Genomic DNA, 15,336 nt, shown 5'->3' on the forward strand with positions numbered 1-15,336 from the left:
ATGCCTCCTGGCGGCACCTGCGCCGCGGCAGGGAGGGATCTGTTGCTTTATACGAGCCCCGCCCCGTCCATAACTTGAGCGTAGACTTTTAGTTTTAACTCTGTTGCAACGTCATCTCTGTTTCGTGCTACTTGGATCATGTGCGTCTGTTTTTATTTACTGCTGGGTTGCTCTGTGCCTTGCCAGAAGGAGAAAAAAGAGAAGAAATCTAAACGCCATGACAAATCTCGGAGGAGAAAGACTCAGATGGATGAAAGTGAGCAGTCGGAGGATGACATTGATCCCCCGAAACTCAAGAAATCAAGGAGTGGAGTTAAACAAAACGGTCATACAAGAGACGAAAGCCCAGAGAATGCGAAATTATCTTCCTTAAACAATAAATCCAGTCACAAAAAACGGCACAGTAATTCAAGTGAAACATCAAGTGGTGATGGTGACAGTGAACCAGAGCAGGTAAAACTGATGCTTGATTTAGTTATGGTGATATATTTAGCTTTCTACTCCTGTGTTGCAACAAGTTTAAACTTAGAACAGGTTATTTTTCTCTTTTTTCTCCCGATCAGTGGAAACACTCCTGTAAATTTTCAGGTTTTAAAGATACTTGAACTGTCCCTTCTGTGATTGTTTGCAAAAATTTTAAATGATGAAAGTCCTGAAGTTCTGGATCAGCACACCATGGTTTCATCAGTCTGATACTTGTGACCAACAGTCTGATACTTGTAGTAGCTGTTGACACATGGACAAGTTGCAGTGAGATGGTGCTTTAATATGATTCAGCATCATTAGATATGATAGTAATTGCCACAAATATAGTTTAATTGACTTCTTTTTAGTATTGTGACTGCTTTTCTAGTGAAATAAGAATTATTTGGTTTTAGCTAATGGAAAAAGAAAAGTTATGTATTAATATAGTTCTATGTATCATCTTATTAAATAGCAGGTGTTAATGCGATAAGATGATCTTTAATGCAATAAAATACGGTGCTGTAACAGTTTTATAAGTCTTTTTAAGCCTTTCTGTAAGAATGTTTTTATTTTGTCCGACTATTTCTATTTTGTTTTGCTTCCTTTAAAACTGCTTGACATGGTGCACTTTTTTTTTTTTTCCCCCTGAAAGGAGACATCTTGTTGTACCTAGGATTTGTTCTAGAAAATTCTTTATACCTGTTTGTTCTGCGGCCTTTTGCATTTGTCTTGTTCCAACTGATGCTTCTCAAGGCATCTGTGGCCTCCAGGGTTAGCATTCTTTTCTCATGCTTATAGCATTTTAATCACTGTGCTGTTACAATTTATATGGAAGTGATCCATTACCAGGTAATAGTAGGTGTGTTTACTTTGCCTTGTAGTGTTATCCTTTGGGGATCAATTTCTTTATCTGTAAATCACTGTCATGTTTAACTGGGAAGTAGGAAATAGGCTGGATAGCAAGCCTGATTCTTGCCTATACTGTTAGGCCATTGGTAATTATTTAAAATAGAATTTTAAAATTTAATTTAAGAGTTTTCAGAGTTTTAATGTGGGTGTTTTGCATTTTGGGATATGCCATTAGGTACGAAACACTCTTAAATTACAGATCACTTTTGTCTAACTTTGAAATATGATAGTGAGTAAAACAGAAAGCTCTTTAGCTGCAGCTGTGTCACTGAAAATTTGACCCTTGGTATAACACCAGTGCCTATGCCATTACCTTGGATTTTGTAATGGTCATATGATATTCACATGGAATGTTATCCGATTTATTTTTTTATCTAACAGGAGCTGACTGAAGAACAGAAAGAGGGTGCTTTCTCCAATTTTTCTATTTCCAAAGGGACTGTGCAGCTTCTTCAAGGTAAATTTCTTGGAATGATGTCACTACAGGAAGTAAATTGTCTTGTCATGTGTTTTTATGCTCAGCATAATCAGTGAATTTTGAGATACTCTTTGCTTGTGTGTATGCAAGCACAGAAGCTCTACAGAAGGCATATTGAGTGCCTACTCTGTATATGTTTTAAACAGACTTTTCTGTTTGTGGTATTGCCCGATTCAGCCTTTACAGTGGAATTTTGAATTATATAAGCTCAAAAAAAAAAATTATTCTCTGCAAAAATTTTTCAATTCAAAGTTATTTCAATGCGAGTAAAGGAAAATCATTATATTTAGAATCTTTGACAGTAGTTTGTGGATGACAATATGAATTAAGTTTGTGGATGAGTTAATATGAACAGAAGAGCTTTTCACATGTTTATGTGAAAGAGATTTTTATAGATAGGTGGGGAGTATTACATAAATAAAGCCACAGTACTTAAAGGCTTTTATTAAAGGCTCGTAACTTCATCTGTCCCAGCTAGCATTATGCCTAGTGATACGAAGTGGGAGAATAAAATGGACAGTCCTGGGGCACTCTTTAGAGATGACCTCTGTGATTCAGTAGGTCAGTGGAGGTGATGATATAGTTCTGACTTACTTTAAAGTTGATGGAAGTTCTGCTTGGGGTAACTTTCTCTGAGGAGCATGACAGAACACTTGTAAAATGATTGTATTAAGGAAGTCTGTTGAAATTGTCACAGCTCGAGGAGTGACCTACCTGTTCCCTGTGCAAGTGAAGACCTTCAACCCAGTATATTCTGGCAAAGACGTAATTGCTCAAGCACGAACTGGAACAGGGAAAACCTTCTCTTTTGCTATTCCCTTAATTGAAAAGCTTCAGGGAGACTCACAGGAAAGAAGAAGAGGCCGTTCACCAAAGGTAACTGCTTAGTTAGAATGCTAGTTTTGCCTTGTCTTATGTCCAAGTGATTCAGATTTTTAACCCACTGGAAAAGTTCTTAAAGTTTGTGAAGGTATAGGGCAGCCTACATTAAAGATTATTTGAAAGCTGTGTTCGTTGCGGTTTTTCCTGCATCTTGCGTTGCCTCTTACCATCTGTTCAAGAGTAAAGAGTACCATAGCTCTATCCACTTGTCAGTTCCTTTTTCTGCTTACAAGGAGACTGAACCTACAAGTTTTCAACATGTCCCTATTTAATTTTGTTCAATCACCTTACCTGTTCAGGTGCAGTGATTACTGGATGCTTGTTTTTCTCCGAGACTAGTAATGGATTAGTGACTTTTCCTGGTTGATGAAAGCTGTCTACGTAGTTTGTTTAAACATGTAGATAGTAGGAGGTTGTAAAAATAGGACTTAGTTTTCACTAGGACCACCACCAGATACTGAAGCTTCTGGTCCAGAGAATACAGCTGTCTGCATTCTGCTAGGGAATACCATGTGTGGGTTTTTTTTTCACCAAATTCTTATGATGCCTTCCAAAACTAGATAGGCCAAAGCTTACTGTATTCTCAATAGTGGAAATGTTTTGAAGGTTTATTTCATCTTGTCACACATCTCATAACCAAACCAAACTCATTCCAAAGCTAGTACTCGTTGTTCTGTTTGCATCTGCCGGTCACACTGGCTCTCTGGCTGAGAATGGTGACTGGATTTGGCACAATCTCAGGGAGAAGGGAAAGCTTTCTTTGAGGGAGTTGCAAGTCTTAAATAAAACAGTTTTCAGGCCTCACTTGACCATAGTACATTTCTGCTTTCTTTTCTTGTCACGGGTTTCAATGTTGAAAGAAGTAACAGGATAAGGATTTTAAGATTCCATTTGTCGAGCCACTGAAGCTGGGTTTGAGAGCAGTACTGCAATCACATGTTAAACTAAATTAGTTGAAACATCTGTGGTGAAGCCTGTATATTGGAAGAGAGGATGGTTCTTTGGTTATTTCTATAGGGATATCAGCACAGGCTCCAGAACCATGCTGAACACCAGCTTGGCAGACTGAACATATGTTTCCCTGAATCATAGAGAAGCTGAGACAATTTATGGCTCTTTCTTACACCTTTTTGCAGGACTGTGAAGCATTACTGAACATGTGTAAAAAAAACTTATAACGCAGATCCTTCAGTCTGTACTCAAACAGCATATGCTTTTGAGTACAAGCAAAATGAAGCACACTTGTAGCTGATCTGTTTAGGAACTAAAGTTGAATAAGATTTAAGTACCTGTCTAATTTTAAAAGAAGTCAGTCTGTCCTAAATGAGTATGTGAAGGAGATTAATGATGTTACGAGGGACTTAGGCACTGTGTTTCTCTCATCTTTACTTAAGTAACTATTTAAACCAGATACTCTTTTTTTTTTTTTTTTTTTTTTTATTAAATGATGTAAATGGTCAGACCTAAACTGATGATTAACAATCTCATGGTTTCTTGCAGAAGCCATGCTAAGAGAACATCTGTTTGCTTTTTGTCTAGGTACTAGTTCTTTGCCCAACAAGAGAGTTGGCAAACCAGGTTGCCAAAGATTTCAAGGACATCACAAAAAAGCTAACAGTAGCTTGTTTTTATGGAGGAACTCCATACAATGGACAAAGTAAGTGACACTTTAATAACTGAAATGTTGATTGACTGACATATTTGAGAAATGCAGTTGAGTCCTTTCAAACACACACTTTTTAACTCAGGAACTGGAAATTATTTGTGGGGAATTCAGTAGCTCAGACTATCTCTTCTTATGGTGAGAAATAATCATAGCTCTCAATTACATTCTTGGTGTTCCTTGTTTACTCATGTACTTTAAAGTGGAAAAGATTATGCTGTGTGTGTACACAGTATTTGGGTTTAGGCTTTTACTAAGCACTTTTTTTCTTTAAAAAATACTTAGTCTTAGAGCTGTGAGACAAGATATCTGGAGGACTGATAAAGTGGAGAAGAAATTCTTTATTGTGACAGCATAATTTACTGTCTTGATGGTTATGGTTTGTAAAAAAGGCAGATGAGAGCAGGAAAGAGAATTAAACTCTTTCATTGTAATGTATCTTGAGACATTAGGGTTAGTTTTTTTCCATGCGTAACTTCAGGCAAGGAGGTGATTTCAATAATGTGGATAGTCAAATACATAGAGTGGGGTGGTTTAGTTTTAGGGTTTTGTGTTTTAAAATTTCCAGTTAAGGTAGACAATTTGGGAAGAGCTAATTATTTCCATGTTTGCTACTTTATTTAAATCACAGGGAGAGGGAAGAGGGATGGGAAATCTTTCCTTCAGATAGAACAGTGCAACTTCTACCTCACCAGTTTGTTCTTGTTTCTTCTCTCCCCCAAATTTTCTCCTGCTGTTCATCATTTTTTCTCGCGTGCATTTGTAAGGAGAGTACTTATGAGTGGTTCAAGAAGCTGTTTCATTATTACTTACATACCATGTGTTTCGAATGTAAAGAGTGCTCCCTAGTTCACTGCGAACTCCTCTTCTGCTCTTTCCTGTTTTATCAGTTGATCTCATGAGAAGTGGCATTGACATTTTGGTTGGGACACCTGGTCGAATCAAAGACCATCTTCAGAATGGCAAGCTGGACCTTACCAAGGTGAAACATGTTGTACTCGATGAAGTTGACCAGATGCTGGACATGGGATTTGCTGAGCAAGTGGAAGACATTTTACGCGTTGCGTACAAGAAGGGTAATCTCAATAGTTAAACAAATAGTAGGAAATATTAATAATAATAAATTCAGGTATATTTTTCTGAAGGTGTCTGTTAAGAAATGACCGAATACTGTGTGTCATAAGAAATACAGTATATGACAGTATATCATAAGAAACATAATGTGAACACAGTACATGAGGAAGTGTTGTGAAAGTGGTAGTCATTCATAGGACCTTCACAAAGCTTAAAATCCAGCACCTAGGGATCTAGATAACTTTCTTTGGCACCTATCTATAAGTTGTATTTTAACTTCTTCCAGTTAAAAGGAATTAGAAGCTTTTTACCTTTTCACTGCTTGAAAATAGCCTGGATTTTTGGTCATAGTAACTTTTGTCTTTACCTTGGAAATATTCAGACTTTCTAGAGTATTTTGGTTTTCTCCAGATGTTAGTAGTGTGTACATTTAAAAAGCAGAATTGCCTTCGTTATTCTATATACACTGATATTTAACCTTGTATTTTTAATAACCCATGTAAAAAACTTGTATACTTCTGTAATATGAAACACATGAAGTTTGTGAAACATTGTTCTGTGTTTTAAGATTCTGAAGACAATCCCCAGACACTACTGTTTTCTGCAACTTGCCCACATTGGGTGTATGATGTAGCTAAGAAATACATGAAGTCTAGATATGAACAGATTGACCTTATTGGGAAAAGAACTCAAAAGGCTGCTACAACAGTAGAAGTGAGTAATCTATCTAACATGAAATTTTTTCATGCCTTCTCCCTTTTCCTTTGTGCTACAAATGGTAATCCCGTCCTAAGGTACATTGTTGGAATGATGGTGAAAGCTGGTTTGAGAATTATTTTTAAGCTTATAGAACCTTATAGCTAGTCAAGCTGTTTCTTGGTTTAGGATCTGTCTCTCTTCTTAAAGCGTCTGATAATCATATAGACATCTTGGGAGGATTCAGTTACCGGTTTTGTTGGTTTTCAGAGAAAAGTGGTATCTGAATTTATATAAGTTGGAAGCCAGAGGAACACATTAACATCAGCCTGACTCTTTTAAATTGTCAGGGACTTCACAGTCAAATCCTGCTATTCTGTATATAGGAGATTTTTTCAAACTTCCTGTGGTATCTCACCTCACTAGGCTTTTGCTGTGCAGTAAATACTATAACAAGGAATGCCATACATAAATGCTAGAAGCCTGAATTTAGCTATCTTCACTTGGTAAGCTAATTGTTTCCACTTAAGTCCTGCTTAGCAGTTACTTTGACAGATCAACAGGACAAGTAATTGTATCAGTGGGATTAAAAGAATGTTCATCTTGTGCTTGGAAAACAGCTTTTAATGCACTGCATTTATTTGTTTCACTTCATCTGACATAAAGCTTTAGTTGATAGAACTGTGACAAAATCTTGCACCCTGACTGTTCTCCAGAGGAATGGAATAACATTTCCTGTTTTCTTTTCCTTGCTTTAAAAAAGTGATTTGTAGACTGTCATCTTTGGGGGTTTTTTAATCTCTTACTGTAATTATTTTGCTTAATGTTAGACTAATTCTGGTGGACATAAGAGCCTTATGGATTTTGCATGTTCCAGTAACATGAGTTAGCATTTTTTGCCCATTGGGAAACTGTATAACTCTTTAGTATTTCTGAATTTTTAAGTTTTAAATGTTTTTAAAAAGCATCTTGTGTTCTTATATAAGCTAAACACTGGAATTCTTTTCTGTAGCATTTGGCAATAGAGTGTCACTGGTCTCAGAGAGCTGCTGTTATTGGAGATGTCATTCAGGTCTACAGTGGCAGCTACGGGAGGACCATTGTCTTTTGTGAGACCAAAAAAGAGGCAAATGAACTGGCTCTGAATGCTTCGATCAAACAGGTATTTTATCATCTGTATTAAGCAGTAAAACCTGCCAGAGATGCATCAACCCTACGTCGATACCAGACCTATGCTGAGTAAGCTTTAAAGAGAGGTTTCTAGAGTGGGTAAGGCAGGCTTTTGCAGGTGGTCAGGTAGTTTCAAAACTGCCAAAAAGAACCTTTTAAAAAACCTCAGCAAACTGGTTGAAAGTTTTAGAGCATTATAGTCTTCAGGACCAGGCTGTGCTAACAGATACTGGGATTTTTTTTCTCAAAGGAAGAGTTCTTACTGACATTAAGTGAAGCAGTTGTGAATTTTATGTAGAGAAGACTCTCTTGGATTAAAAAGTGGTAGACTTAGAGAACTACTAGGATAACAGGTCATGGTACTGGAATAGCAGTTATTGAGCTGTGACACTGACATAAATTAGTGTTGTTGGGGGGGCAGATTAGGGTTTAGAGCTGTAATGTAATGGAGGTTGCATCTGTATTTTTATTAAGATGTTTATTAGCTGTTATGAAGAGTTTAAAGATGCATACACAGCAAGAATTCAACCTGCCATCTCTTGTGAAGGATCTTTAGTGTATTCCTGAGATTTGTGGTATGACACATACTAGCACTGGTGGAAAATAACTCACTGGTGAGGTGGTACAATGTTTATGATGTGTAGTGGTACTCAAGCACTGCATGCTTGGTTTTGGTGGTGGTATCACAGCAACTACTTTTTCTGTATGTGTTTTCATTGAGGAGATGAGTTATGTCTAGAAAACAGTACAGCATTATGTTCCCAGGGAAGGGAGGAGCTTTTTCATCTGCTACAAATGTGTTCAGGAATGTTTCTCCCATACTCCTAGATGACCTCAGTAGCAGGTAAACCTCTGTGTGGAGCCTTATTCTGTTACTGATGGTGTTAGGTTATGAGTCTTGCATAGGCAATGCAGAACTCTGATCTTGGCATGTAAGAAAAGGAAATTATTTAGATGTTTCTGGTTTAGCTTATTAATACTTACTAATAATAATACAGCTATTCCATTTAGCATCTGACATTAATCCAAAACTGAAAAAGAATTTTTGAATTCTGTGCTGACCCTAGCACTGAGTTGGTATTTTTTCAAATCATTCTCTGTTTAAATGTGGAAAACATGGTAGTCATCTGCAGGTAAACTCTGAAATGTCAAGTGGAGGAGAAACCAATTTTTGGATGTTTGGTCTTCATACCTGTTACTGCTGTGATATAGGACTTTCAGAATGTTTGGATTAAAATGAAATTGTCTTGGAAGCTGTAGTTTTTGTGAGTTTGGGGTTTTGGAGGGGGTGGTTGGTTTATTTTTTTTTTCACGACCCCTTGTATTTTAATCCTTTAATTGGTAGTAGGGGAGATTAACATATTAAGGGGGATTAAGACTCAACACTTTTGGAAAATGTGTCTAAATTACACTAAGAAGGCCTGAGAAAATTGTTGATGGTTATTTTGAAACAGCTAAGCTTTGCAGAGATTGTGTGGATGGCAAGTTAGGGCATAGTTGTTTTCATAGGTCACAGTAATTAGAGGTGGAGATAAGACAGATGTTGTGATTCTGGTTTCCTACCTTTGTTAAGGGTCTTTGAGGTATATGAATAAGTACTGAGTAAATATTCTAAGACACTATTAATCCAGTTCTTCTGTATCTTGCCATATAGTATCCATCAAATACCAGATACTGTACCCAAAACTAAACATAAAATGGAGCACTGTCTTGGATTTTAGTACAGTCCTGTAATAATACTGTTTTTCAGGATTGCCAGTCGTTGCATGGTGACATTCCTCAGAAGCAAAGAGAGATCACACTGAAAGGTTTTAGAAATGGTACATTTAAAGTTCTGGTTGCAACGAACGTAGCTGCCCGTGGCTTAGATATCCCTGAAGTTGACCTGGTTGTACAAAGCTCACCACCAAAGGTAGGAGATGGTTATGTTGGATGTCTTTACACTTGTACTGGGTGTATTACACTTAGGTTGGTGTAATAATTTGTGCTCTTGTTTTCAAGTAGTATATGCAATCAGGTGATGGTATTCACAACACAGAGCTTATTGTTGCATTTAAGGGCAAGGGTGAGAAATGTCCTGGTATATAGAAGAAGTTTCTTAGAGGATTTTTTCAGAGTGCATCAGTGCCTAGTATGTTTAAAAATGGTCTCCTTAAAATATCTTTTCTGAGGCTGTTCAAGGCCTCTCCCTTCAATGCTGTGTATGGTGATTGCAAATCTGGAAGCAGTGGGAAGTAGATAAAGTAGATAAAAGACTGTTTGTCCTGCAAGAACAGTTCACACAGAGGAGGAGGGGACCCCAATAGTGAGAACATTGGCTGAAGTTAGGGTATGAAAGAAACAGGATAATTTTCAGTGAATTCACTATTAATATCTCAATAACCATAATCAAGTTGATGTGCAGGAGGGTGAGTGGGATTGTTATGGAGGTAGACATACACACTCAAAATGGTTTGGTGGGGTTTTTTTCATATTCTCTGTGATGATGCCAAAACAAGACTTAGGTGATCCATGTTAGATTCGTGCTCATGTTTCTGGCTTTCAAATTCTGATTTTTACAGGGCTGTAGAAAAGCTTATTCAATTGACTTTAGTGAAGCAATGTTTTTTGATTTCATTCTCTGATGCAGTTATTGTGTATTGTTCAGGCTTACCTGTAATAGCTTCTACTAAGCTATGAGAATGCAATTAATTGATCTAACTACAGTAAATTAGGTAAGTCATAAGGCTATTTATTTTGAAGGATGTGGAGTCCTATATCCATCGCTCTGGACGCACAGGTCGAGCTGGACGGACTGGGATCTGTATCTGTTTTTATCAGCGAAAGGAAGAACATCAGTTAAGATATGTGGAACAGAAAGCGGTAAATTATAGTTTCCTTCTGAGCATTCAGATGTAATGTAGCATGTAAATAGCATGTAAAATCTTAATGTTTTGTTCAGTAGTTCAATTACAGAATACAGCTTATAAAGCAGCTGGTTGAGGTTCAGTTACCTTGCAGGGTTTCAGTAACACAGTCAGTTGCTGTGGAGCAGTGAATCTGACCACTTTTTCAATAGATGCCAGTAAGAATGTACCTGTGGCAATGAGAAAAAGCCAGCAGGATTTCAGTGTTCGCCCTGGCTTATTGTTTGATCAGTGATTTACATATGTGTAGCTTTACTAAGAATTGTTACTATAATTTCTGCACTTCGTGTGCTTTCCCATAGAGCAGGTTTTTTTGCCAATTAGGTATTCAATTGGGATGAGATGGTTTAGTCTCGGAGCATAAAAAACAGACTTATATTTAGAAAGGCTGTGTAACTTGTACTTAAATACAAATAAATCAGACTAAAATCAATAATTTAGAATTTGTAGACTTCCTCCCTCTCCCCCCAGTAATCTGCCCCAATGGTCTCTATTTCAGTTTAAGGTCACTGGGTCATTTAAACTGACCTACTATGAACAAAAGACTTTTAAGTGTTACCCATTTCCCTGTAAACTTAACCTTTTAATTTTCACTGGCAGAAGGTGGGAGTTAAATGTTGAAAAGAACAAAAATGATAGATTTAAATACTATTTCTTTAGAACTGCATTATTTATGGTCTGCAAGTTTCATCTCTATTTGGCTTTTTAAATTTCAGGGCATTACGTTCAAGCGTGTTGGTGTTCCTACTGCAACTGATATAATAAAGGCTTCCAGCAAAGATGCCATCAGGTGTGTTCTATGGCTCAAGCCCTGTCATGTCTTGCTGCCTTCCTAGTTCAGAAGGATTGTTTGGGTTGCTCTTTGCTGTCTCTGAACTCTTTGAACTGATCACTCTTAAAACCTTGGACTGCTGTTTTCTTCTGTTCCAGAGCCTAGTAAATACGTGTGTGTGTGTGTGTATTTATTTTTTTTTTTTTTTTTACTCAGGTGTCTGGATTCTGTTCCTCAAACTGCTATTGAGTATTTCAAAGAATCTGCTCGGTTTCTAATAGAAGAAAAGGGACCAGTTAATGCTCTGGCTGCAGCACTAGCTCATATTTCAGGTGCTACTTCCATTGAACAGCGCTCCTTGCTGAACTCGGATGCGGTAAGGGTGTATGGCTTAACATTTGTCTTAAATACAAAAACCAAAAAATGTGCCTCTTTTTAAATAGAGAATTATGTCTCTTCGTGATTTTATTTATGAGAACTGTACTTAAGCTACTAGTAACTACTAGTATAGTTAAAAGCAAGACTATAGTGGCTATTGCTCTCCTGTAACAGTATCTACTTGAAAAGTTAATATACTAAATTATTAAGTTAATTGTTATTAATTAAATTAGCAGGTTTCTTGTGTCTGATAGATGTACTGAAGCATGTTTCTCTGACTTAATGGAGCATGCCCCATTTTTTGCTCTTTAGGGATTTGTTACAATGATACTAAGCTGCTCGGAAGAAATAAACAATATGAGCTATGCTTGGCGAAAACTGCGAGAACTGTTAGGTGACGATGTTGATAGGAAGGTGAACAGAATGTGTTTCCTCAAGGGAAAAATGGTAAGGTTTTTTGTACGTCTGCTACTGAGCTCTTCTGTTTGTAGCCTTTTCTCAACAATTTCCCCATTACCACGCTTTGTCAGTAAGGACATGACTGGTAGAAGGGTGGGCCTCAGTTTGTTTTATTAGGGCTTGGGTATCTCAGGATTTTAAGGCTCTGCTCCACTGACGTGCTAAAGACGTAGTAGAATGCAGTATATGATAGCCCAAAAGGTAAAAGGTATGAACTGTGCTAACTGCCTTAGTGACAGAACACAGAACAGGATTTCTTAGGTCAGTTTCGATAGTGCATGTTCCTTGTTATTCTGGTACCTGAAACTGAAAGATCAGAAAGTTACTTTCTGAGTTGCATATTTAACAGTGTTGCAACAATTGTAGCAAAGCTCGCTGTGAGGTGGTTATTTTAAACAAAAGTGATTAACTTCACTCTTCTTGTCTCGGAATTTGTATGCATTTTCAGAAACATGAAAATGTGTGATCAGATAGTCCAGGATTATTTGTGGTGACACAGAGGACAAGGAATTTATATGTCCTGTTTTTGAGAGTTGTTAGGCATTATTGCTGATTTGCACCATCCGTTTACTCTGTCTCTTTACTCACAGCACTGTTCTGTATTTGGTATATGGAACGCTATCTAAGAATGGTTTTTCTTACATCAGATTTGTAATCCTTTATATCCAGATTTCTTATTTGGACAAAGAATAGCATTTTAAAGAGTGAATTAAACTTCTTATTTGAAAGAATTTACAAAATGGGCAATGCAGAAGCCGGGAGACCGCAGTTTAGGATGGAAAGGGTTATAACCTTATTGCTAAAAAGCAAGAAAATGTGAATTTGAAGTACTGGCTATGCAGAGGAAAGAAAGATGTGTTTATCTGAGGAAAAGTTCAAGGAAGTAGAGGTGTCTTAAGAAATATTGATGCAACAGTCTCAGTGTTCAAAGATCTTGAAATAGATTTAAGTTTCTGTTTAAAACCATTTTGAAATGTAAAACTGTTCTAGTACGCAGGCTTGTAGGCTCTGGTTTGTGGGTTTTTATTTGTGGTTTTTTGCTTTTTGTTTCATTTGGTTTGTTTTCAGTCAATTAAAAGGTTAGACCTATATCCATTAAAATTATTCTTTCTTTTTAGGGTGTGTGCTTTGATATTCCTGCAGCAGACCAAAAGGAAATAGAGGTACATTCACTGAACTTTCTGGTTACAGCAGACTGTAGATGAAACTGACTGGTCAGAAAACATAAAGCAACTTGTATCCTGCCTTTCCTAGTGGCAAAAGGGATAGCTTTGAAGGAATTGGAGAATGGAACAAGCATATAGAGTTTCTCTCCTAAAGAATTCCCTTGTCCCCAAAAATCTGTTGCTTGAAACTTTTGCACTGGGAAGTGTGGTAGTGTGAACAAACCCACCCTTTGTTACTGCTGCTGGATTAATCTTTGTAGGCAGCAAATTTTGTTACTCTGTAAAATCCTCTTTTTTTCTATTCCCTGCCAGCCCTTCTTTTCACCTATAATTCTCTCCACATAAAAGTGAATTCAGGTTTTTTGCTTGGCAGAGTTAGTGTTCCATGACAAAATTCCTTCTTCCAAACTTTTCCTCATGTATTTCATTTCTCCCTTAGTGTATCTCTAAACCCATGTGCCCTAGCATTCATTGACTCCGAAAGCAATGTTTGGTTCTGGATTAGGAGGGAATTGAGGGCAGGGTGTGGGTTTGTGTTCAGTAATAACTGAAGTGATATTCTTAATACATAGAAGGTGGGGAGTTTACTGATGAGGTTGCTCTGTAAAGCTCTAAGGTGAGTTTCAGTTCTGTTCTTTAGCATCTCAGGCATACTCAGACAGCTGTAGCTCTTAAGCTTAAGATTTTGAAACCAGCATTGACCACTTTAGTTAGAAACTTAAATCCCCTATATTAGGTCACATTTTTACCCTTTCAATTGAGCAAATTCAATAATTGTGAAATACTCTGTAATTGCATTACTGGATTTTAACTTGCTATGTGTGACTTTATTTCAATAGGCAAAATGGGAAGATTCAAAACAATGGCGTTTGTGCGTGGCGACTGAATTACCTGAGTTAGTAGAATCACAGCGAGGAGGAGGAGGAGGAGGTGGAGGAAATGGCCGAAGCTTCTCAAGCTCCAGAAACGGGCGTCGGGGTGGTTCTGGTAGAAACAGATTCAGAAGCAGAGGCCAGAAAAGAAGTTTTGACAGAGCATTTGATCGTTAATTTCAACAATCTAGAACTGCTAAAAATGGGACTGCAGTATTTTATATTACAGTAAAATAGGCTGTTCCTGTGTGTTTGTACCACTTGGAAAAATCTGTCGTTCCTTTTTTTTTTTTTCTCACTACTACTTTGGTCATAAACAAGATGCTGTTCACTTAAAAATTAAAAAAAAAAAAACGCAAAAAACAACCAACCCACCCCAAAAAGCCCACAAGGAGAATAAAACTTACTGTTTCCTTTCTTTCTTATATCTCCATTTCAGCTGTAAGACCTAAGTCTATTTCAGCGTATGGCTGTCGCATTCAAAACTGTAGTCTGCCTCACTGTATAATATATAGATCTTAACTGCTGGTCAAACCTGTACATTTTCCAAAAAAAATAAAATATTATTTTACAAGTTCATGTTCTGTTAGAAGGTTTTGAAAGTGTGTATGTGTTGGGTAAAGGTGAGTAGCATAGTTTGAATAAACACAGTTGAGAGTATAATTTTTTTACAGTATTATGGAGTCAGAGACCGATTTAGGTTGGAAGGGACCTTAAAGATCATCTAGTTCTAACCCCTTGCTGGGATAAAGAGTAGCATGAAGATCTATGGGATCACAGTGTCTTCTGATGATGATCGACAGCCAGAAAAGCTCCTTGAGACACAGCAGTGAGGAGGACTTCTGAGTGCTGAAGGCTTTAAAAACAGTGTGCAACAGGAACAGGAGCATGGCAAGTCCCTAGTATAATTCTACACTGAAACGTGAGTTAACAAAAGTAGTGCTGCAGTGCTGCATGCCCATTGCTTCTCACTTACCGTCCAGCGAACAAGTGGTTGTAGCTTAAAAAGGAAAAAACTCCAAATGGTTAGTTGATTTTTCTCACGAGTCTGAAAATGGTCTCAATGCTTTTCATGTACACTGACCAGCTTGTTCAAAGCCCCGTCCAAACCGGCCGTCAGCACTGCCAGGCAGGGGCCAGCCACCACTTGTCCAGGCAATCTGCGCCACTGTCTCAGCACTCTCAGTAAAGAACTTCCAATTTCAATCTACCCTCCCTCAGTGTAAAGCCATTCATCCTTGTCCTAAGCAGACATATCCTAAGCATTTCCATGCGACACTATATGTGGCGATTACTGTTTTGCCGCCGGTATAGACGCGTGGGGTGCAGCAACCTGGTAGCAGCGTTGCGGCAGGAGCCCCGGGAGAGGAGGTGGTGGTGGTGGTGCGGCCGGGACCAGGTGCTCGGGGACCCGATGCTCGGCGCGCCGGGCGCGGGGGAAGCTGT

General features: G+C 37.9%; 1 protein-coding gene across 1 annotated transcript; it reads left to right on the top strand.

Annotated features, from left to right (window-relative positions):
* Window positions 1-186: 186 nt before the first annotated feature.
* Window positions 187-14,067, top strand: LOC104401126 (nucleolar RNA helicase 2-like; the record flags this gene model as incomplete). Its single annotated transcript, XM_010013351.1, has 14 exons — window positions 187-453; window positions 1,756-1,831; window positions 2,550-2,728; window positions 4,274-4,391; window positions 5,288-5,473; window positions 6,040-6,185; window positions 7,180-7,329; window positions 9,088-9,249; window positions 10,080-10,199; window positions 10,960-11,033; window positions 11,232-11,391; window positions 11,706-11,840; window positions 12,971-13,015; window positions 13,858-14,067. Coding segments are annotated over 14 exons (2,028 nt in total), but the record flags the coding sequence as incomplete, so codon positions are not given.
* Between the last annotated feature and the right edge of the window lie 1,269 nt (window positions 14,068-15,336).

This window comes from Nestor notabilis, unplaced genomic scaffold (genome assembly GCF_000696875.1).
Source record: "Nestor notabilis isolate BGI_N333 unplaced genomic scaffold, ASM69687v1 scaffold10764, whole genome shotgun sequence".
Taxonomy (NCBI): Eukaryota; Metazoa; Chordata; class Aves; order Psittaciformes; family Psittacidae; genus Nestor; species Nestor notabilis.